General features: G+C 48.3%; 1 protein-coding gene across 5 annotated transcripts in view; it reads left to right on the forward strand.

Annotated features, from left to right (window-relative positions):
* The window catches only part of ZNF423 (zinc finger protein 423), a 211,916-nt gene that overhangs the window by 168,719 nt on the left and 20,547 nt on the right, over nt 1–22,650 (forward strand). For 4 of the 5 annotated variants that reach the window (XM_035336783.1, XM_035336782.1, XM_035336784.1 and 1 more), the window contains 2 exons: nt 20,476–20,607; nt 22,115–22,230. The exons of the other annotated variant lie outside the window; for it this stretch is intronic. In XM_035336783.1, the coding sequence (XP_035192674.1) occupies nt 20,476–20,607; nt 22,115–22,230 (248 nt within the window). The remainder of the gene's footprint in view (nt 1–20,475; nt 20,608–22,114; nt 22,231–22,650) is intronic. 5 annotated transcript variants of the gene reach the window in all.

Genomic DNA, 22,650 nt, shown 5'->3' on the forward strand with positions numbered 1-22,650 from the left:
CAGTTTTGAAGTCTCCGAAGCAGGAACTGAAACCCCTGCGCCACCATCAGCACGAACTCCTCCGGCCTCTCTCCTCCACAACCATAGCAAATATTTCTGCGTAGCAGTGGGAAAGCTTGTGGGCTGTCTGGACTATGGGGAGGCACTGAGGGCGTTTGGCCAACTCTTGATGTCTTTTGCTGGATTTGGACTCAAAACGTCGCATGCTTCCTTTGCATATAACTTCACCTCTTCTGTGAGTCAAACCCAGCTTTTGTGCCATGCAAATCGTGCAGCAGGCTGAGGGCCAGAGGAAGATTTCCGTCTCCCTCTGAGCACTGCTACATATTCTTAACTTAAGAGAGCAAGGCCATTCAGCTCCAGCTCCTTGCAGGTTGTTTTTTCTTTAAAAAACATCAGCGTTCAAAGTCTGAGTGTGGGTGAGTGATCTGAGTGGTGGGACCAAGCCCCACGCCCGTCCCGATGTACCCGCTCCCCACACGTTTCGGGTGGCAAAGGCCGTCCGTTTGTGTCCGCCTTGCGGTCGCTTCCATGTGTGATACCTTCTATTATCTGCGCGGGGTAAGCAGGCTTCTTCCTGAGAGGAGGATTAGGATGCTTTGGTAACATTGTGCTAATGCATACAGTGCCGTGTACAAATGAAGTTTTTAATTAATTACTTTTGTGGATATTTTTGGTTATGTAAATCAAACCCAAGCAGTAATAAGTCCTGTTGCTGAAGGTAGCAGGCGAGCCAGCTACCTCGCAAACAGATGTCTGGCTGTGAATTCATCAAAGGATCGCGTGTACAATTCTTAGCATTTCTTCTCATTATCACATTTATCAGGGAGCGCAGATGAGCTGGTTTTTCCCTACATCCTGGAGGACGGCTGCTGTAGAGGGAGGAGCCGGGTCTCTGCTGGGAGCAGGCAGTGCCAAGGATGCAGCGCCAGCATGCCCCCTGCCCGCACAGCCGCTGGGGCCAGGCTCGGGCAGGCTGGGGCTGGCCCTGGGGCTGGGGCAGAGAAGGGTGACGGTGCCCTGGGGGCTGCTGAATGAGGCCGGCCCCCTCCCGCAGCCCCAAAAGCGCGGACGCGCACGCCTCCTCTAAATGACTTGTATTTGTCCGGACTGCTTAAGAGAAAATGTAAGATTTGTCTTCAAAGATGCTGACTGACATGTTTCCTTTATGAATTCTTGTGGATTACTATTGATTTTTGACTGTGGTTTTCAAAATCCTACTTCTAGGACTCTGGAGATTTCCCTGCTGCAATAATAATGTATTGTCATTCTTAATATCTCAGATCCTTGACACAATATTCATATTAAAACCACAAAAAAGCTACATTAGAGTAACGCTGAGGGTCTGACTGGAACCCACCAAGGCAGGGGAAATCAAAGTCAAGGCTGGAAATTAGGGCTGACACCGTGAAACTTATCCCATTGTACTTGCGTATTGGAGTTCATCTGTGATGGCAAGATCACTTGTGTTTTAGAGACGGGTTCCTCCGAACAGTAGGAATGAGTTATGATGGGCTGTAAATTGTCAGGATTAACAACTGTAGTTTAGAGTGCCTATTTTTTTCTGGAGAGCTACATAAACCAGTGTTATGGAAGGCACTTTAACATATTTTATGAACTTTTGTTCTCTTCCACACACATGGTGCTATTAAAAATGCATTCTGCATTTCTGCTGCTTGCGTAATAATTCTGGATCAAATTGTTCAGGTCAATAAGGAGAATGAAGATGTCACAGCATTAGCTGTGTGAACTCGTGGGTGTTTTTACTTTAACTCTATCACCCCCAAAATAATTTGCAGACATACCCAAGTGTGTGCAGGAGGGTGATGGATGGCTTGCTTTGTTCACCTATGTGATATAAATGCGTTGTCTCAACGCTTGGGGCACCGCTGAGGTACTGCAAGGTCTTTTGTTTGACCATGCCTTTTGACCTTTCTCACCCCATCTCCTTGTGAGTTAAATGCTTCTGGTCAAACTTTTTTCTTGCCACGTTTGAGAGCTTCCTTCAGCCGCTCCCACTGAGCACCAGGAAGCAAATGAAACCCCGTGGCTTGTCAGGAGCACGAGTAAGAGGGAGATCTCCCGTGGCTGAGGAGAGGCAGGAGGTGCAGGCATCTCCGAGGGATGTGGTTCGCTTATTTCTGCTGCCGCCACCCGTGTTGGGGCCAGGAGGGGAGCAGAAGTGTTCTGACAAAACTAAATAAATGATTAAGTATGTGGTTTTACATTTATGAACAAGGTGGTTTAAGCATATTTTTATTAATGGTTTTGGAAATACCTATTTGTCCCCCTTTCCATCTGCTTCTCTCTTACGTCGCTAATGGTGGTGTGGCAGCCCATCTGATGTTAGTTCCTAGTTCATCGAGACAGTGTGAAAGGGTTTCCTTACAGATGAGGACTGCTAGTTGCCTGCATATATCTAGGATCTTGCAGTTTTTTTGGTGCTATTTTTAGCAGTGAACGGATCTGGACAGAAAGCAGAGTATGGCATCCTATTAGGAAGGAGCATTCAAAATTTGGTGAGATAAAGCATTTGAGGAACTCTACATACACAGATATGTGAGGCATGACTTGTTAACCACCAGTCTCGGTGAGGAAGGGCCACGTGAGCAGGTATTAATTTCATGTCTTTGCTTATCAGCCACGTGCTGCCTGCTTCTGAAGACAGCAGTGGACCAAACTGAGGTTTGTTGTAATTAAGTTGAACTCCGTTAGACACCAGATCTGTGCTACGGTGCACAAAATGTTCCGCTAATTTTGTGTACTCGACAGCACGTGTAGCATTTGCTTTTGCTGTTGCAGATATCGTGGTATTGGGAAGCTCCGTGTTACCCTAGCTGCTTACAAAGAAGTGGCAATTTCTAGATTAAATTATTTTTGGAAAGTCCAGATGAAGCTACAGGTTCACCCAGAATACTTGCTTTCCTCTGGAGAGATGGCTAACGCCTTTCCCTGAGCACACTTCTGGCACTTCACATTGGTTAGCACGATTCACAGGGTAAATGCTGGGAGCTTCCTGACTCATCATGCAACCGTGGTTTTTTTAGCCTCTTGCAAATTGCAGTTTTTGTCATATACACCAGCACCCCCAAAGATGTAAATGTTTGGAGAAAAAAAGGGTAGTAACTGCTTTGCATGCACCAACAGGGTGAGGTATTGCACTTGAAAATACCACAGACTAGTCAACACTACATGGCAAGGGGTCACAAAGCTCTTCTAAATAGAAACATCATTAAAGGAGGCTTTAAAAGCAAATGCATACCCTAACACTATTACAGCTGATCAGTTTAAAGCAAATTCATCATTTCTAAGAAAACAAACAGGTTTTTTCTTTGGAAATTATGCGTGCCTAAATTAATCTTTCAAGTGAGCTATAAATCCCTGTAAATGGGGTTAGCATTGGAACGAATTATAGTTACGAAAATTGGAATGAAGATAAATCATGTTTCCTGGGTAAAAATCTAATAATAGCCGGGGGCTGCCTCCAACGCTGCTGGGAAGCAGATCCCGTGTTCTGTGACCCCGCTGCACTCTGCGCAGGAGGCCACGCTGCCTACCTGCACCACCAGCGCCTGCACGGCTCGGTAGTGGGTGGCTCCCGGCATTTTGAGAGTTTTATTGAAATTATGAAGTACATCTGCCTGCAGCAGTTCAGGTACCTAAGCCAATGAAACAAAAGGTCTGGATTGCTTAAATTTGGAAGAAGCAAGGTGAGTTTCCTTAATTTCAGGCCGATGATGGTCCTGAGCCTACTGCAGCATCACAAGGCCAAGCACTGCTTTGTTAACCTGCGTCAGAGCAAGGTTTGTTGGGGCAGCCCACGGGCACTGCGCTGCTCCAGCGAGGTGTGCCGGCCACCCTGGCACCCTTCATGGGACTCAGGCACGTTGCTTTACGGTCAGACCTTAAAACAAAAAATGTTTTTAAATCCCTTGATGCTCTCCGTGTCCTCATCTAGTAGGGGTGCTGGGGGGTCCTTAGTAGCAAGAATCTTGGAGAATTTTTAGCGTTAGACCACTGCCAAATTACCGAAGCGTAACCACATGCAGGACGTGCACTTTCAGCCACTGTGCCTTCCGTCTGTGGATAAATGTCAAAGGGAATATTTTGTGACAGTTCCTTGTGACCCAGATTTCATAGAGGTCTCTTATAAAATAAGCTTTGAGTGAACACTACTCGCACGTCCTAAGGACACCTCATCCCCATGAATCCAAAGGCAGGACTGAAGCTGCTGTGCGCAGGAAGATCTGTGACTTGCTATCTGAGAATTTCGGTCTTGTTTGATATCTCAGCCTTTGTGCCCTGCAGATCCATTTTAAACTGTCTGAAGCAGGAATAAATCTATTACAATGACCACTATTTTTTTTTTAAATAATACAAGATGGGTCTGTGAAGAGGTGTTAAAAAGTAAAAATGAAAGGCTGAAGTTGTAAGAAAAACCTGCTCATTGGGCAAACCTGCAATGCAGTAAATAATAACCCCAGAGGTGAAAGACAGCCTGTTCTAGAAAAAAGGCAGTGGAAAAGATTTTTCTAATTCTTTTTTTTTTTCTTTCTTTCTTTCTTTTTTTTTTTTTTTCTGTAGGTCTAGGGGAGAAAAGGTCCTTTATTCTTTGGTAACTTTTCTGATTTTGAATATGTGCTTGTCTGGTCACAAGGAGCAAGGTCACTCCTACTGCTCTGGGCCCAGGCTTTGTGCTGGCATTGGCGGTCGCTCCTCTCCTCTCTCTCTTTTTCCTCCCTCCCTCTATCTCTCCTTTTCTTTTTCTCCTGAGGTGCAGATGGCCACATTTGCAGGTTAACTGGAACAGCTGGAGGCACATTATTAGCTTCCTGCTGCTAACTCATATTTGCTTAGATTTTTTTTTTTTTTTAACAGCAACATAATTTACAAGTAGTAGGCCAGTGACAAAGCTGGCATGTTCTAAATCCGCATCTGATTTATATAATGCTGTTGCTTATCAGTGAATGAAGTCATAATTATTGCTTTGTACCATTAAATAGCATAAATATATAAACTGTTATACAAATTGCAGCAAATGTTTCCTCTAGGGAGCTCTAGACAAAATTTTAATGTAGTGCATTTGTCTGTGGTGGCAGTTTCTATGGTATATAATAACGTTGATAAATTTTACTGTAGCAAGTGACATTTTATAACATTAATCCTGGTGGTAAAATCTGATGAATACTACAGCTGTACTGGTGGGTGCAAAAAGAAGGAGAGCATTTGACACCAACTGAATGGATTTTAATAGTGTTTTAAGGCTGTAAACCACTAGCCTTTACGGATGGTGAAGAGATGGCAGATTCTGCTCCAGGACTGAAGACGACTCAGGCAGGCACTGGAGAGCTTGGTTTGATGATGGTGATAATTAATTTTTTAAAAAATCTATTGATTAATGCGTCCTTTGTTTTGAAAAGCAAAAAGGAAACCAAGTGGTACAATAAAAGCACTTTAAATCCTCACTTGCTACTTAAACTCCGCACACATGAGCCTGTGGTAAAGACCCTGTAATGACTGGGGATGCAGACCCTGTAACAACTGGGGATGCAGACCCTGTAACGACTAGGGATGCAGCACCGGGGCTCACACCCGCTCCCGCCGTCGGACACGCGGCGGCGAGGCTTGCCCAGGGACTGGCTGCCACTCGTGTCCCCATGGACAAAACACCACAGCGGCAGGGACAAGGGAGAGCGCCAGGGCATCCCCAGCGTGGCACAGACAAACCTACCAGAAAAATAAATTTGTGATGCAAGGAGATAGAAGAGGAGCAGCTTCTCTGATTTCACTTGCATGTAACAAGAGCAGATGCTGGTTTCTAGTACACAAGTCACAGTGTAAACGATGTCGCCAATTTTGAGTTTGCTCTAGATCAGCTTTTCATGTCACTGCCAAAGCCCCGGCCTAGGCCAGCTGTGCCTGCAGCAGGGTGCTGTGGGGCTGCCGGCAGCGCTGAGGCCCAGCCAGGTCCCTGCTGGAGGCCCTGGTGTTGTCACTGCTCGTGCCCCAGGTGTCTGCCAGCCACTGGGGACTGGCAGCGGCTGAGAGCTGCAGGCCCGGCTTCCTTCCTCAGAGGCGGCGCGGGGCCGCGAGCAGCGCCTCGGAGTCCACCTGGCTTGGGCCCGCATGTCCGGCCAGCTGCTGCAGCATTGTTGTGGTTTGTTTTCATTCCTGGAAACAAGAGCATTCAAAGCGCATTGTCTGGGAACAATGGGCATGAGCAGCGGGGACAGCTCACCCAGGGCACCCCGTCCTGGCTTGGCCACAGCCTCCTGCTGCTCCAGCTGCCTCAGGAGGTGAGGGCCTGGTGGCGGGCAGCGACCCGACCACGTCCCCGCTCCCAGGGCAGCGGGCAGGGGCCTGCTCAGCACCTCCTGAGGTGGCCCCGGTGCCCTCACCTGGGCTGTCCCAGCTGCCGCCAGCTGCAGGCACCAGGACTCTGTCACAGGGTGCACCCAGACAGGAATTGGTGTGCTGGGACTAAAGCGGGGTGCTGCTGCCCACGGTTCGTGTTCCTGCCACTGGCAGGCAGAAAATGTGGGGGGACAGGTCTTCTGTGCTGGGTGTGCAAACGTTGTGCTTGTGGGAGAAGAATGATATTCCAGGAGCTTCGTTGTCTGCGTCCATTAATTACCCAAGCGATTTTTCTGTGAAACCCAACTGCTGAGGTGCCTGGGTTGTCACTTGATCGTGATGGCTGCGAAGCACAGGTGAGTGCTCCATCAGACGCAGCACCCAAAATGACTGACCGCATGAAAATGCTGTCCTTTGAGGAAGCGATTTCTGGTACGGGCACTCTTGGCAGAAGTATTTGGTGCACTAGACATTTTCCTCTTGTGTCGTTTGCCGTAAAACTGGCTACTGCTTCTCACCTGATTGCAAATGTGGCGATCACGAGAAACACATGGCTGTCACTAACAAGCAGTGATAACTCCGCTGTGCCTATTGCTTGTCATTGCTCTTACCGAACTTCTAAACTGGGCTCACAAATTTCATGTATTTACTGAGAACAAGTAACAGAAATGTCACTGCTTCACACTTCATTTTTTTAAGGAGCTCCTTTAGAAGCTTTCAAAAATAAATGGGTATTCCAGAAGTGTATCCTGGAGGTCAGTGTGCTTGGGACACTTCTGGTAAAACTGAAGGCCCGTGTACTTTTTGTACTGTCCCTTGGAATACTGCCTCCATTCCCCACCTTAAAACGTACTTTTCTCTTTTCTTTGTGATGCGACTTTCCTCCTCAGATTCATGTGCCCGTTATAATAGCATCGCTGTGGAGTTAGAATGTTAAAATTGCAACCTCATTGCCATAGTAAAAAGCCGAGTGGCTTCAGGCTGAACAGCACGGACGTGTCTTGTCTGTGTTGTCCTTGAGAACCCCGGGCATGTCCTGCGCGGGTTTTCCTGTAGCTGTTCACTTCCTGCCTTGTGTTTCGGATGCCCATGTGTACATCTGTCACAATCATTCTCTTCCTCTCCAAGAAACCGTATGTTTTTTCCTGCTGCCATTTGAGATGCAAAGTTTGCTGAAGTGGCTGGGGCTCACCCTGTGCCCTCTCTGCGGGCTGGCACCTCAGGGATCGCCACCTGCGAGCGCTGATCCCCCACACCCCTCGGCATGGGGTGTGCGAAGGGCTGCTATGGGGGTGCAGTCCCCGGGCTCAGCACTGGGCATGCAGGCATGCTACAAATGCCCTGTGAGCAGAGGTGTCCCCGCTGTTGTGGCCGGCGGAGGCTGGCAGAGCTGCTGCCCGAGAGCTGCCTGCCCGTGCCGTGGCAGCCCTGGGCCCTCTCTGCCCGCATTAGTGGGTTTTGAAAGTGTGCCGCCTGTCAGCTCTCCGCTTCTTAGTAAATTCCTGCACAGTGCTTTGTGGCTCATGCACTAGGTAAAGCCAATATTATTCTCGCGGCTGCCATTAGAATTTCTAGGAATAAAAGCACCTTGTAAGGTGCTCTGGCAGTGTGAGCTGTGAGCTGTACAGACTGTGTGCTCCGAACGATTAACTGGCTCAGCCCAATACACGCCTGAATCATGTTTAATGGCAGCATGCAGCTGTGTGGATTCAGGCACCCTTTGTTGGCGTGTTCTGAAATGCTGCAGAGGTTCGTGGCATCCCACGGATAGCACCAGGCCAGCCAGGCTACTAGACAGCTTACGGAAACTGCCTCAAAATCTGACAAGGCGCTGCCGAGGTCCCTCAGCAGGAGCTGGGTGAGCAGCCCCCAGCTCCCCTCGTCACCCCTGGACTCGCAGTTTTGTCCTGGCAGCAACAGCGGGCTGGTGGCACGGGTAAGCCTGGCTGTGCTTATTAGCTTGAGCATCTTAACGTGGCTAAAAAGCTGATACGTGGCCTGGCAGCTTGGCCCACAGAAGTTTGGTTCTCCTTCACAGGATGGCGAAGATGTTTTTGTCTGTGCAGGAAGCAGCTGGGCCGTGTGGAATAAAAGCTTACGTTACGCTGACTTCTGCAAAGTCACTCTGCTTTTGTGTCTACCACAGGCGCTTACGCTTGAATGCAGTGCGTGAGTTTTCAGCTACTGTAGATAGATCATCTTTACAGACCGCAATAAAACGTTTGTGCAATGCTTAACTGTACATTAAGTAACAACGCGCGTTGGAATGTCCCCATATTCCTTCCTTCCAGTAAATAAGAGCATAAAGCTGAGTATCCCCACCACTCCCATTACCGCGCGCGGCACTTAGTTACGTTAGAAGAACGAGGCGTCGTTCTGCCAGCCCTTGTTTCCCTCCATTCGTGCTGCTTGCTGGTTCTGCACAGAGCACCCTGACCTCTGAAGCAGTTCCTTCGAAGGCCCGGCTTTGTGTCGCGCCTCGTACCACGGCACAGCTCCTGCCAGCGGCAGGTGGCTCGTCCCCGCCTGCTGTGCCCCCAGCTGGAGCGGTACTGGGATGAGCTGGTGTGTATCAGCGCGTCTGGGAGGCATGGGCGTGAGGAGTGTGACTTGTGTCATGTCAAAGCACCGCCGAGTTTTTAAGCACCCTACAAGCGGGGTTCAGCTGCGGCCTCTTCCAGGTGTGCCACACAGCCGGGACGTGCAGGACGTTTTGGTGATGACAGGGACCTGTATTGCCTTGACACCTTGCTGGTGCCTCTGGGAACCACCTGGAGCAGTCGACGAGTTCTGCCGTTCCTACAGTTGCTCAGGACCCTTGCAGGCTTATCAGGATACTGCAGGGTCTCTTCCTGCGCACTTTTGCTTTGCTTTCTTCGCGTTTCTCTGGAAGGCGGTGTGTGTGCTCTCCTGTTCCCAGGGCCGAGCTTCGTCTCTGTGCAAACGTCCCCGAGTGGATGTGCCCCCAGTGCCCCCTCTCCGGGCAGCACGAGGCTGGGAGGCAGCTCCAGCTGGTTCAGCTCGGCTCCAGCTCAGGGCAGCTGTTTTACAGGGGGTCTGGGGGCAGGAACCGGGGTTCAAAATCGCCTCTGCTCCAATGGAGAAATCGATACTTAGCCATAAAACCAGGAGGGGCATGGATGGGATTCACAGCCTGAACAAGAGGGTTTCAGTATTGTCATAGAAGATAAAACAAGAGGAAAACATTTTTGAATTTACTCTTTGTGTATTGAGGCCTTTTATGATTCATCAGTAAGTAAATACAAGCTAAGGGAGTGATTTGTTTCTAACAAGCTTATAAAATACTAGAGTCATTTGTGAGTTTATTGGAGTGCTGATTATAAACATTCCCTCATGCACACTCCTTTGTGTCAAATTAACATTCAAAATACAAATATTGTATCTTTGAATATTTCTGTAATCTCTTCCCAAGTATTCAAGAACTTTGCGAGGAGAGGCGATTGATGGTGTCACATGAAAAGTTGTCGAGTGCTCCGTGACAGTTTTGGACATATTTTTCCTTTCTTTGGCACTTGCTTTGCTCATGCTGCTTCTTTGAATTGCCTGCTCCATGCTCTAGCATTTCATTTTTTTGATACAATGCATAATTGATGCTCATCTAGCTGCAAAGATCCAACTGTAGTGCTGCCTGCGCGCGGCTCCCCGGGACGAGCTCTGCCACCACGGAGCGCGGCGCTGTCACAGAGGGGGTGGCCACTGTCACAACAGGGGTGGCCTCAGCACGGAGCCCGCTGCCTGCTGGGGCTGGCCAGGCCTTCCAGAGCACCCCAGGGAGAAGCTGGCCTCTGTGGCCTCAGGTGGGGTTTGTCTTTACCATTTTGTCTTTCCCCCTAAAATGGTCCCCGTGCTGTCGTTGTCACTACCCAAATTCCTCATCTTTCCTTTCATTGTGTAACTTGATTTTTACTAAGCAGAGGAAATTTGTGCAAGGGTGGGGTCTTAGGCTAGCATTATTATACTGGCTGCCATTTAAAAAGTCAATTTTTGCCCACAGGCAAGGTATTGTTATCAGAGTTTGTACCTATTTTGCATATATACGATTGTATCTTCGCTCCCTCTCTGGGGTGATGGTAGCAAATGCTGACTTCTTAGTGCGGATCATTGAATCGGAGCTTGAAGTAAGAACCCACAAGAAAAATGAAGAATAAAATAGTGGGTAGCAGGTCTCTAACAGACCTTTATTGTATCCTTCTTTTTGGTTCAAACAGGGACTCCATGACGGCTTGATTTAGGATCTTATTTTATTTGAGAGAGCAGCTGAAAAGCAGGTTCATTTTTCCTCCCATTTTTCACTCCTCCTTAGTAACTTTAGCAGTGCCATGGAACACGCTGCTTCTCAGCCGGGCTGATTAGGTGCAAACTCCTAAATCTGTTTCAGGTCCGGCGAATGCACATCAGGCCCTTCTCTGCAGCAGTCCTGCTGCACCTCTGAGCCTTTCCACATAACCTCAGCCCCTCCTGCCCGGGCTCCAGCCCATTTCTGTGCCCGCCCCTGGAGGTGCCCTCCTGGCTGGCACGGCACACAGCCTGCTGTTGGTATCGGCATACGGTTTCTGTGTGGGGAGGGTTTGTTTGGGGTTTGGGGGTGGTGGGTTTTTTTGGTTTAATGCACGTTCTGGGAAGGAGCAGAGTGGCGGAGAACCTGGGAAGCTGTATGAAGCCACCAGCCTGAGATCTGGGTGAGTTTAAGCAAATGCAGCCTTGCAGGAGTCCCACTGTTAATGAGCTGTCAGAGCCTCTGGATGTCATTTCCTTGCGATGTGCAGCTCTGCTCGTGCTTCCCACGGCTGGAGGAGGTAGCACCGTCATAGGCTCAGCACGTCCAGTTCCCCTTCTTTGAGCAAAAATGCAGACTTTCCTCTTATGCTGCAAAGACAGACCCTGTTTTTGGAGCGTAAGAGTTTGCACATGGCTTTCCTCAATGCGTTAAAAAGCCAGTGACGCATCGAATGAAGAAAATGTGTTTCTAAAAATTAAATAAAACCAAGCTGGCTGTCCCGTTCAGTGGCAGTGTGTCTGCCAGCAGCCATGTGCCCGACTGAGCTGCTCGCATAATAAAGCAGAAAGGGATTTGTTTACAAAGGCAGCGCCAGAGTACTTTGAGGATAGGGGCCTGGAAGCAGGTCTCTGTCCGTGCTGCAGGCATGGAGCGGCCGTGCAGGACGCATGCAGGCAGCCTCTGTGTCCCACGGCAGCTCTCCAGGTCCTTGTGCTGAACAGAGCCAGCCGCTCGGGCACGAGGGGTGCAGGCAGACTGGCTCACCCCCAGAGGTAAGGGTGATGCTGTCTGGGTTTCAGGCGTTAGTTATCGGAGTCACAAGCTGTGCATTAGATGTGTGCTACCGAGAGTAACCCGACCGTGGGTGCTGCACAGTGTCCTTGTTTGGCACTGGGATCTCTTCCCAAGGTTGTGGGGTTACAGCTTTTCGTATTCGCGGTGAGGAGCCTACAGGGGATGTTTTCCCCTTGGACTGTGGGGTGTTAATCGAGCAAATCCCATCATCATCAATGGAGACGCTCGGTATGTTCACTGCCAAATCTTTCCATAGTGTGAGAATGTGTCTGCGTAATGCAGAGGCGCTTAAGGTATCTTCTTGTTTTTTAATGCAGATTCTTCTTTGTGACTGCCTTAAGGAATATCATGCGTTACTGCACCTTAGGACGCCTGACTTAAAGTGTCTGATAGTTTTTTAATTCTTTTGGGCATATTTGCACTCAATGAGCTTTGAGATATTCATGCCATGCAAAATCAGTCACCTATCTGAGCCAGACAGACCTTATTTAGTCACCCATGGCTTTTCTGTTGGCAATGGCATCTCATTTCCAGCTACGATAGCTGCTCTGCGTCCCCCAGCTCCCTTCCTGGGCACTGGGGAGAGGGAGCGGGGTGAGGCAGGCACCAGAGGACGGGGCCTGGGGACCGGAGCCTGGCTGGGGTGGGCTGCGAGGTGGGTGCAGCCCTCCTGGGAACTGCCAGGGCAGTTCTGCTGTGTGATCATGCCCAGATAGCTAGGGGACTGTCATGGTTTTCTCTCCCCCCCAAGTTGAAAGATGTTTCCATTTTTTGGCTTGTCTGCATGCATTGTAAAGAAGGGTTTTCGTCAGGAAGCTGATAACAACGCCGTAACAGGTTGCTTTACTACTAGAGGCTTTTGCCCAGTGGTAATGTTTCTTAAAAAGAAAAGAATGGAAATTTGGATATAAAAGAAATATATTTGTTTAACCCGAATGGGAGTGTGCAAACTGCCCAGACTGGTTGGAGATGAGCAACAGAAGTAATCTCAAAGTTGATTTCCACTTGCACTTGTAGCTTTTATGCCCACCGTGTCCCAAAAAGCTGCTAATGGCAGCTGTTTGAGCACAGCACCAACCAGAGCAAGGATAACAGGAGTTAGCGTAACTCCAGCCAAACCAACAGCAAAGTATGATGTTTGTCATACGTTGATGCTTGAAAGTGTGTTTCTCAGTTAAATTGTACATTTCAAGGTGTTTTCACTTTGTTATGTGTTGTGTTTTTTTAATCTCTCATTTTTACCATTTTTTCTGCTTCCCTGATGCTGTCATGGAAGTGGTTTAAGGCTTTGTCAGAGCCCGGGTATTGTTGAGTGTCGTCGACAACAACTGCCTTGCAGCCTGCCAGTCACGTTGATTATATACTATTAGAAACCATTAATCTGATGATTAGTTACACAACAGATTTATAGTCTATCATGTCAACGTATACTTGGGAAACTTTAATCGGGAGATCAGTGCCACACATCAGCAGGAGCTCACGTATTTCGAGTGCAAGCGCGCCTCGCGTGCCCACCAGCCGGGACGGGTGCCAGGGGGCTTGGAGCCCCCCAGGACCCTCGGTGTGGGCGCAGGCAGAAACGCACCCAGTGCTCGGCTCTTCCAGCAGAGCTGCAGCCGCAGCCGCTCTCCTGTACGCCGCTGAGCCTGAGCCACGAGGTTGGAGGCTTTTCCTCCGGCTGTTTTTGCTCTGGGGGCCTCCGTGCCACCACGGTTGGTACACGCAGGGACAGGAGGAGGTCTGGGTCAGGCGTGGAGCTGTGGGGGCACCCTGCGGCTCTGGTGGCCCTGGTGCTGAGGCTGTGCAACGTGCCAGGCCTGTGAGTCGAGTGGCAAGGGCTTTACCCCCACTGAAACTCGGCTTAAAGCTTTGCATGTTCTAAAAGCACTTGGCATATTCCAGTGGGATGTTTAATATGAGTATAACGATGGTTTAATTTTAATTTTTAATTTCACAAGAAGAGTAGATGCCAAGTAGATACCGGTTGCTCCTGTTTGTCTGTATTGAGCTCCTTGATGCGGTATTGTCGATAGGATCAGAGGACAGACCTACTCCTGGTGTGCAGCAAGGCAGGGAGCTGCTTCAAGGGGAGAGACCGGGACTTGCAGCAGGGCACTGAGGCTTATTAAGCGGCGCAGTGGCACGAGAGATGCCAGCGCAGGGAACGGGCTGTGGGCCACGGGCTGGGCTCAGAGCTGAGATACTACAGCTGCCAACACACCCAGGCACCAAAATACATGGCGAGGGTTGAGTTGCATGGGAAGTGTACAGATGTGTTCTTATTCACCTTTAGCTGTTCTTATGGGTCTGTTAGCTTCATCCAGGCTCATCCTGTGTGTGTGTGTATGGGCTTGCATGCTCGAGGAAGGCACGTTTTTCTGTTCTTGCACAGATTTCGCATTTCCATGGAAGCCATTGGAGTTACTCCTTAAAGAACTTTTGTGAGGGAAGAGCCAGAATTACCAGACTTCGATCCACGAGGAGTTTTAATATAGGCTATTAAAAACAAACGTGTTTTCACAGAAAGGCTGATAGGGTGTGAAGTTTCTGTGCTGAAGTGTAGAGCGCTTCTATAAATGATCTTTATGCAGTTTCTCTGATTAATATCTACATCTAAAGTAAAGCCGTGCAGGCAGGGTCCCTCTGGGACTCTGCAGCCAGCAGACAGACGAAGCATAGCTTCATGAACTCCTTTGAACTTTCAGACTTTATTTTTCTTGTAAACTGAAAATTAAGCTGATGAGGACGGGCTTGGCAGGCCCGTCTTCTGTGTCTGCCATTCAGCCTTCCCCGTGCCGTCGCGGAGCAGGCGCTGGAGCAGTGGGCAGAAAGCTGCCCTCATGTCGGTGGGAAACTCCATGCAATCTCATCCCGAGTCCCTCTGGGACCGTGCTTCTTCTTAATGGTCATTTTAATATTGCAGTGTGGTGACATGTACTGGAGGCAGTGAACTCACAAGCTACCTTATAAATAATTTGGCATCCAATTCTGCATATTTTGAGCTGGAGGCCCCCTGAGATGATGAAAAGAGTTTAAAGCCCGTTGTGTGGTAGGGCTAATTTAGTCTGAAAAAAGAGTACCTGAAAAAGAGGCCACAGATGCATATAGCATGTGCATCACCAGAAGCGTTGCACTTGGTTACCAGAAACCCATAGGTGCTGCTCCAGCACCGGTGGAACTTGCCAGGAGCTCATGTCTCCTAAATCTCCCCCGAATCCCCAAATCCTTTTCCCCTGGGGAAAAGCTGGGGAGCGGGGCAGCCCCTTCGCTTCGTCAGTCCACCGGCAGGGCTGACCATCTGCCGGAAAGCTGTGAAGAAGAGGATGGATTTTAGTGAGTCTCACCCAAAAGCAAATGCCTGTCTGGAACACTCTGCATTTTTGTTGGATTGCCTTCCATAGCTTCCAGAAGAACCGAAGTCCCTGTGTTATCATTTTTCATTAAAATGATGTTTCTAACCATGGTGGACAGCTCTCATATCCCTTGAAAACTTATAATAGTAAAATTGTCATAAGGATGAGGCAGGAATGCAAGATTTTATTAAACAATCTTCAGCTCATAACAGACATCAGTGTTGTGCCATTCTAGATCATATAAATATATTTCAGAGCAGGATCGTATTTCAGCAGAGAGATAAAGCACAAAAGAATACGAGTAGCAGATACCAACATAAAATATTAAACCTCCCATGAAGGGGTGCAGCTGGATGTCGGGGGGCTCGTGCGGGCTGCGAGCAGGGCAGGATGCCGGCAGTATATCCGCGGGGCCCCGGGCACGCTGTGCGTGGCGGCTCGTGGCCGTGCTGCGGGCCGCTGGGGCGGTGGCGTGGCGGCTGGCAGCGCGGAGCCGGGCGTTTCTGCCGGCTGCCTGAGCGCTGCGGGCAGATGATGGGAGTCCTTCGTCGGGCAGTGGTCAAAGGCAGCTATGAGCTCTACCTGGATAAATAAGTATAAATAGTTCTCTTTCTGATATGTGACCAGATTATTTTCCAGTTGATTTCCAGCCAAGGTCCCAAGTGGGCCACAGATCAAAAAAAGATAAGGGTCAGTTACAAGGTTGAGCTCATTCGGTGTTTCCATGGTAACTGACCTCCAGCATCCCTGGGAGGACGGCACCCAGCTCCCCAGGTGACATTTCTGCTGCCACGCCATCAATCCGCTGCCTTTCACCGCCGGGGCCGCCCGAGCAGCAGGGCGCCGCGCCGCACCGCGGCTGTGCCGCCGGCCAGGGAAGGGCTCGGCTCCGTCCTCCGGGATTAATTACAAAAATGTGAGGAGCAATGCGGTCCTAGCGTTTTGTGCAGCGGGACGGGGCCTTAGACAACAACGGCAATGAAGGGATGCCGTCTGTACAGCATCGTCCTGTTCTGACGCAAACCGCTGCGAATCCGCCATCCCCCTGCGGCGGTCGTACCTTGGTCTCAGCCCTGGTTTTGCCTTCACCCTTGGGTCGGTTGTAGTGAAACCAGCAGTGAGGCGCTGCCAGCCGGCTCTCCTGCAGGCTTTGTTTCGGAGGGGGTGTCCATCACTGTCGTCCTCCTCCGCCCCAGCCCCTCGCTCCTCCGCAGCCGCATGGAAGAAATGCTGGGGAAGCTCCTGCTTTTTCCCTGCTATACATTTTTCCCTTTGCTTCCTTATTTACCAGGAAATGAATTGCATAAACAGAACAGTTTCATGCAGTCTTCGTTTTATTTCCCTGCGTTCGTTCCGATTTGTATTTATTTCTATTATAATTAGAGCACTCCTTACATGGCCCATTTATTTCTACCAGATTTATGATGTAATGGACAAGAGAAGGTGCTCTGTGAACACGCTATATTGGTGCTTTGTTACTCTGAATTGCGGTTTTTCAAAGTTCATTAAAAGTGTGGTTAACTCCTGGATGTGTACAACTAAGTACGGGAGAAGCGTTCCCTTTTGTTAAAATTCCCTTCATCTGCCGCGGCGAGGTAGCGATATGCTGGTTTGGGGAGCAGCGGTTCGGGATGGACGCGTTGCGGGGAGCGGGCGTCAGATTGCCCTGCACTCTGTGGCAAACTGGGACTGTTGTGGCTGTAAGGGAAAATGGTGCTTCAGTGAATCAAGCTGAAGCTTTAACTAACAATGAAGACAATGCCGTTTTTATTGTTCCAGCTCAAGTTTGTCATTGGTTTGATAACATGTCGGTACGTGACAGTGTTAATGCATAGTTTTATATCGCCATTAATATAGTTATAATTAGAAAGGCAGCTGATACAGTACACGGCTTTAATACAGCGTTATTAATTATACTGCATCCTCGCCAGGAGGCTGCCAGCATCAGTTCTCTTAGAGGCTCAGAGACTGATTGCAATACGTATTAAATGCACATTGCTGCAGCACAGAAAGCTTTATGGAGAAGCATGTTCCCACTGAAATGGGCAGGATGAGAGCCCAAGTGCTACTGAGCACCCTATCAACACGTTTAAAACTAGCCTGCAAATGCATTTGAACTTGCAAACAATGAGCGACGTGCTTCACCACTGCAGTTCAGCCAGGGCTGCGCAACCCCCTAATCCTCGCTAACAGGCAGTAAATTATGTACCTCAACATTTATACAAATGCCTGCCTTTGACATCAGTGGGCACCACCCAGGTTTCACCTTCAGGATTCAGATAATCAGCTCTCGTTCCTACCGGCTTCCCTCAAGACCAGTATGGAAATAAGTATGTGTCTGCCAGGGATCAAATGCTTTTGGAGACAAAAGTAGGTACTGAAAACATTACAGGATACTATCATCTCCCCATGATACTTTTACACAAAGCGCTCTGTTCCTCTTTTGGCCTGACATAGTTTCAGCCTGACAGAATCCAGCAGGCCTGCTTGTTTTAAACAAGAGCACATCCTATTATTTTTTTGAGAAATGAAGTGTAAAATTAATGCTTATTATTTTCAGCTCGGGAAAAAAAAAAAAAAAAAAGGCAAGAAACCCAAGATTCTTGTTTGCTGTGCATTGCTCGTTTAGTGTTAAAATCAATTGATCCCCGCACAGACACACTTACGGAGAAATGGGAGAAGATCTAGCACAGCGAGCTGTGAAAATCTGCATTTTACTTTACAAATGAGAGGGGCTGCATAATTCACTTGAGTTATGTAGGTCTCTCATAGATGCCTGTCATATTAAAAAAAAAAAAAAAAAAAAAAGGAATAAAAATGAGGGAAATGATTATATGTTTTGTGTTCCTGCCGCCCGGCGCCACGTGGTTGACTGGAGCGTTGGCTGGTGTGCTGCATTGTCAGAGAGCCGCCCCGCGCGCCTATATCATCGTATATAATTCAGGAAAGTTATTCTCCAAAGGTGACTGAGTACCCCTACACATGCACCGTGTTGCTGTGTAAAATAATATGCTGTAAAATGCCACGGAGAAGAGAGTGATTATAGCAGCAATTCTATCTATATCTTTGGGCATTTTCATATTTTGAATACACATGCATGAAAAGAGAAGCGTTTGTCATGCTAACCATGGTACTTTTTTCCCCCTTTTTTCTTCCTGGATGGTTTTATAGACACAAGAAATACATAATGGACTCCTGTGGGAGTGGAATAAAAACCCCCACCGGTGAGGAGAAGGCCTTATAATTCAGAAGTGGATTTGCAAATCAAAAGGTCTTGCCTCGAGTGGGATAAATTTCCAGATCTGCAGGAACCCATTATGTTTTATTATTTTTCATTCGAGTTTTAGTTTGTTTGTTATGGGTTTAACTATTTAAAATACTGCAGGGATCAGCCAAGAAAATACACAATCTCTGTTACCTAATTAAACATACCAAGACTGTAAAAATACACTTCAATGGAAATGCTGAATATTGTTCTACTTCTTCAATTTTACTGAAATTGTAGGTATTTAGGCTGCAAAAGGAGCAGTCTTCTAATCAGCAGCATGTGTCTGTCCGTATTTATGAACACACGTGCTCACACAGGACCATGGGCTGTACATGAATCACTGTTTTCCAAATACCCAGTATGTGGAGAGTAGAAAATTAATGTCAAACATGATTTCTCTGATTTACTCACAGAAGGAATTTGTTCCATTCCCCCAGTATCTGCTTTGTCCTCTCCAAGTTTATTGCAGCGCGCGGCTGCCGTAGCAGCTGTGTGCTGGGCATGCTCAGGATGCTCAGCGCGAGGCGCGGATCCCTCCCCCTGCTTTTTGTCCCTCCGGAGCAGATGGGAAGGGCTGCACGAGGCCAAAACTTTTCAGGCAAGGGCCTGATCCCAGAAGGCAGCCTTACGCCACAGCCGGGGAGAGGGCCAGGTCGGGAACCCATGCTTCAGAGAGGACAATATGCCCGTCCGTGGTGGGTGCCCACACGGAGGGTTGCCAACCTCGCTGTGTCCTAGAGCTACCCCAGAGAATTCTTATTAATAATAATAATAATTCTCTTTTTCCCCATGCCCCATGTAGAGCACCTGTATGGAGCACCCATCCAGGCGTGCGTGCCCTGGGCATTGCCCCTGGCTGCAGACGTGCCAGCATGCGGACGTGGGAGCCAGCGAGCTGCTGGTCCAGGGCTGCTCTGTTTGCCTGTCCTGGTCCTGTACCACCAGTGCTCACCGTCCCACCGTGCAAAAGCGCTCCGAGACCCTGGGAGTACCAAAGGCCTTATAAGAAACAATAATTTCCCTCTGTCTGACCACTTTGAAACTAATTTAAGATGTTTGTAAGTAAAGACTGTGCTTTTGGAGGCCCACGTTGTTTGCAAGATCCCAACGCAGTTGGCAAGAGAGTTCACCGTGTAACGCAGTCAGTTCCTGGGGATCTTGGAACTGAAAAGTGAAGTTAGTGAGGTTTGAAAGTACAAAAACAAAGCTGGCTGTAAACCAAAAGACAGTTTGCTTAGTTTTCAATATAAGTGTTTGTGACAATTTCATGTGTGCTGCCATAATGAAGGGAAGATGCTTTGAGGAAGTATTTGTAAAAAGCATCCGCAAAATCTTTAAAATGTAGATGTTTACTGTTATGTATTAAATATGTCTTATAAACCTGTTTTCTAAATTTCTACTCCTCCCTCATTTCAAGAAAACCAAAAGGTTTCTGTCATGTTTATTATGGAAATTGACTTAATATGGCTTCAGTACCTCAAAAAAGGCCAAAAATGTGGAAGTCAGTAATCAGAGAAACATGCCATCTGACAAAACAGTAATTGTTATTTATGTTCAGCTAGAAAGTGAATGCTTAAGAATGAATAAAGCTTAAGGTGTATGATATGGAAGTTATACTTTAAAATGACACGTAGATCCCTTTAATGGTCTATCCGCACCTTGGAAGAAGTTGAGAGAGTTAAGGCTGACACTGGTCTGGGCTGCTGCTCTTCTCCCGTAGTTTCTTCCTCCTCTGTATATGTGAGGTGAAGCAGCCTGCTGTCAGTGGTGTTGGTTGAATTCACACTGCTAAATTCACTTCAAATGCTGTCTGAGTGTTCAGCAATACGTACCCAGAGCAGCGATGTCCTTCCTCTGTGGCAGGACGCGAGGCGGAGCGGCACGGTACCGTCACGAGCCCGGCCGGGTGTGCAGGCTGCTGGCGGTTTGATCCCAGCCCCGCTTTCATCCCAACTGAAAGCGAATGCCCCTAAATGACCAAGTGACTTGGGGCCCTACACGTGACCTGGGGCTGTTCACCGGAGCGCTTTGCGCGAGTGGCTCAGCCGGCTCTCGTAGCGGGGCCATGGCGATGGCTGCGGGTCCTGGACGTTGCGCGCGCCAGCACCGTCGTTTCTCGCTGACTGCTGCATCCCAGACGCTAATACGCTGTGTCACTAACAAGTTGTATCATTTGAACCTTGCAGAGGAAGGCATCAATCATGAGTGCAAGCTGTGTAACCAGATGTTTGACTCTCCGGCAAAGCTCCTGTGTCACCTGATTGAGCACAGCTTTGAGGGGATGGGAGGCACATTCAAATGCCCTGTTTGTTTCACAGGTAAGACAGGGAGACCGAGACAAGCCTCAGTGTGCATGGCTTGATCCAGAAATGACTCTCAGGGGATTTGTAAAATACTGCATGCCTTTTCTCAGGAAAAGAAATACTGTGCTTGGAAAAGTTCAAAATAGCTCCTGCCTAAAACAGCAGCACTGGGTGCTTGACACCGTGCAGCGCTGCCCAAACGCAGCAGGGTCTGCGTCGCTGCTTGCAATGAGAAGCCTTTCAGCCTGTACCTTGTGCTCTGAAGGGGAGATGGGTCTCCAGGTGCACAACTTGCAAGGCACGGACCTGTTCTTGCGCACCTGAGCGAGGGCTCTGTACGAGGCCAGTGGTGAGCCTCACGTGAGTAATGGTTCGTAAGATCAAACCACACAACAGTTAGTTCTGACACCTCCTCTCTCAAAGATTTCTTTAAGGCCAGCTTGCTTGTCTCGGAGCATTTCCAACTTTTCCAACTCCTTTTCTAACAGTGCCTATCTGCCTCTGTGTCCTTCCCCGTGGTTCATTTCCAGCTGTCTCACCAGTGCAAGTGCAGCTGGGTGAGCTCGCTTAATGGATCTGCAGGATGCATTTTAAGGGTGCCTTTTACAAACTTTTCAGTAAGTTTCCAAGTAGTTAACATCTAACTGCTTTGAGATGACTCTCACACACGTGTGGCTGTGGTCCAGGTGTCAGTAAGGGGATGCAGGTCAGCTCCTGCAGTTCCTTAGGATTTGGCCCGCAGTTTGAGAACCTGCTTTTGCGAGCTTGGAGTTAACTTTTCCTACATGCCTTCATGTAACTCTTTGGCTGCATGTCTTTAATTCTGCTGAAGAAGCTTTTGTCATATGCCAGTGAACAGTCATGTAAGATGAGACAAAAATTAAACAAGATGTTTTTAACCAGCTAGAGCTGGAGTTCAGTGTCCTGCACTTCACTTGTTGAAGTCAGTGTAATTGTCAATTCAAAAGCTTAATGTAGATGTTGTTATATCTGTAATATTTGTAAATTATTATTTTTTTTTAATACTGAAAGGACAGCCCATTTAGAACGTCTAAAAATTGTGACAATCTGCCCTGTCAGGTTCACGTGTCTGGTGTCTGCCAGAAATGCTGTTCTGGGCACGCATCTTCCAGACCAGCCACCAAGGCCTCTCCCGGCCCAGTTGTCCTGCATTAAAAATGCATCCAAGGCACCTGCCGGGGGCCCAGGGCTCCCTGCCCGAGCAGTGACGTCCTCTCCTCAGCCTGATGACTGAGTTCTTCCAGTCACCCGTGGACAGTGTTAGCTTTATGTGAAATATCAAAAATCCATACAGGATTTAGAGTCTGTTAGAAGTAAGCTGACTGCCAGCCTGGAGACTCTAAATTGACTACTTGTAAGGAAAGTCTGCTGAACCAAGCGTATTGGCACTTCTCTGGCTGATATCCCTGGATTTTCTAGAGTCTCTGGAATCATAAAGTGTACTTCAAGATGGGATGTGTTATATGAAGCAATCCTAACTAATCGTTCTATGTTATTTCAGTTTTTGTACAGGCAAATAAACTGCAGCAGCACATCTTTGCAGTCCATGGACAGGAAGATAAAATTTATGACTGTTCCCAGTGCCCACAGAAGTTCTTCTTTCAAACAGAGCTCCAGGTATGTTTGCAACAGGAGTAAAAGCAAAGCTAAAGCCTTTGATTTGTCTGTGTGCAACCATCACCCTTGTGCAGCGTTTAGAAAAAGTGCATAGCCCCAGTATGGTCTCTGCTCCTGCTCTTAAACAGGCTCTCAGCCGCCTTCTGCCGCCCTGGGTGCTATCAGGAGAGAAGGGTCTCAGAGCATGGCTGCAATAAATAAATAAGACAAGACAGATATCACGATTCTTTGAGTATTTCTCTTGACAGTAGAATTGCTACATCCTGACGTGTCTACGTCAAACACCTTGTAAATAATTTCTTTTTCTCTATTAATAATTTAGGGACTGATTAACATACAAAGACTAACCAAATGGTAGGCTGCCCCCTCCCCTTCCTTGCTGCTAAGTCGCATGTAAAGGAATTTTCCCCACCTAGGTAC

The sequence above is a fragment of the Oxyura jamaicensis genome, chromosome 11 (genome assembly GCF_011077185.1).
Source record: "Oxyura jamaicensis isolate SHBP4307 breed ruddy duck chromosome 11, BPBGC_Ojam_1.0, whole genome shotgun sequence".
Classification (NCBI taxonomy): Eukaryota; Metazoa; Chordata; class Aves; order Anseriformes; family Anatidae; genus Oxyura; species Oxyura jamaicensis.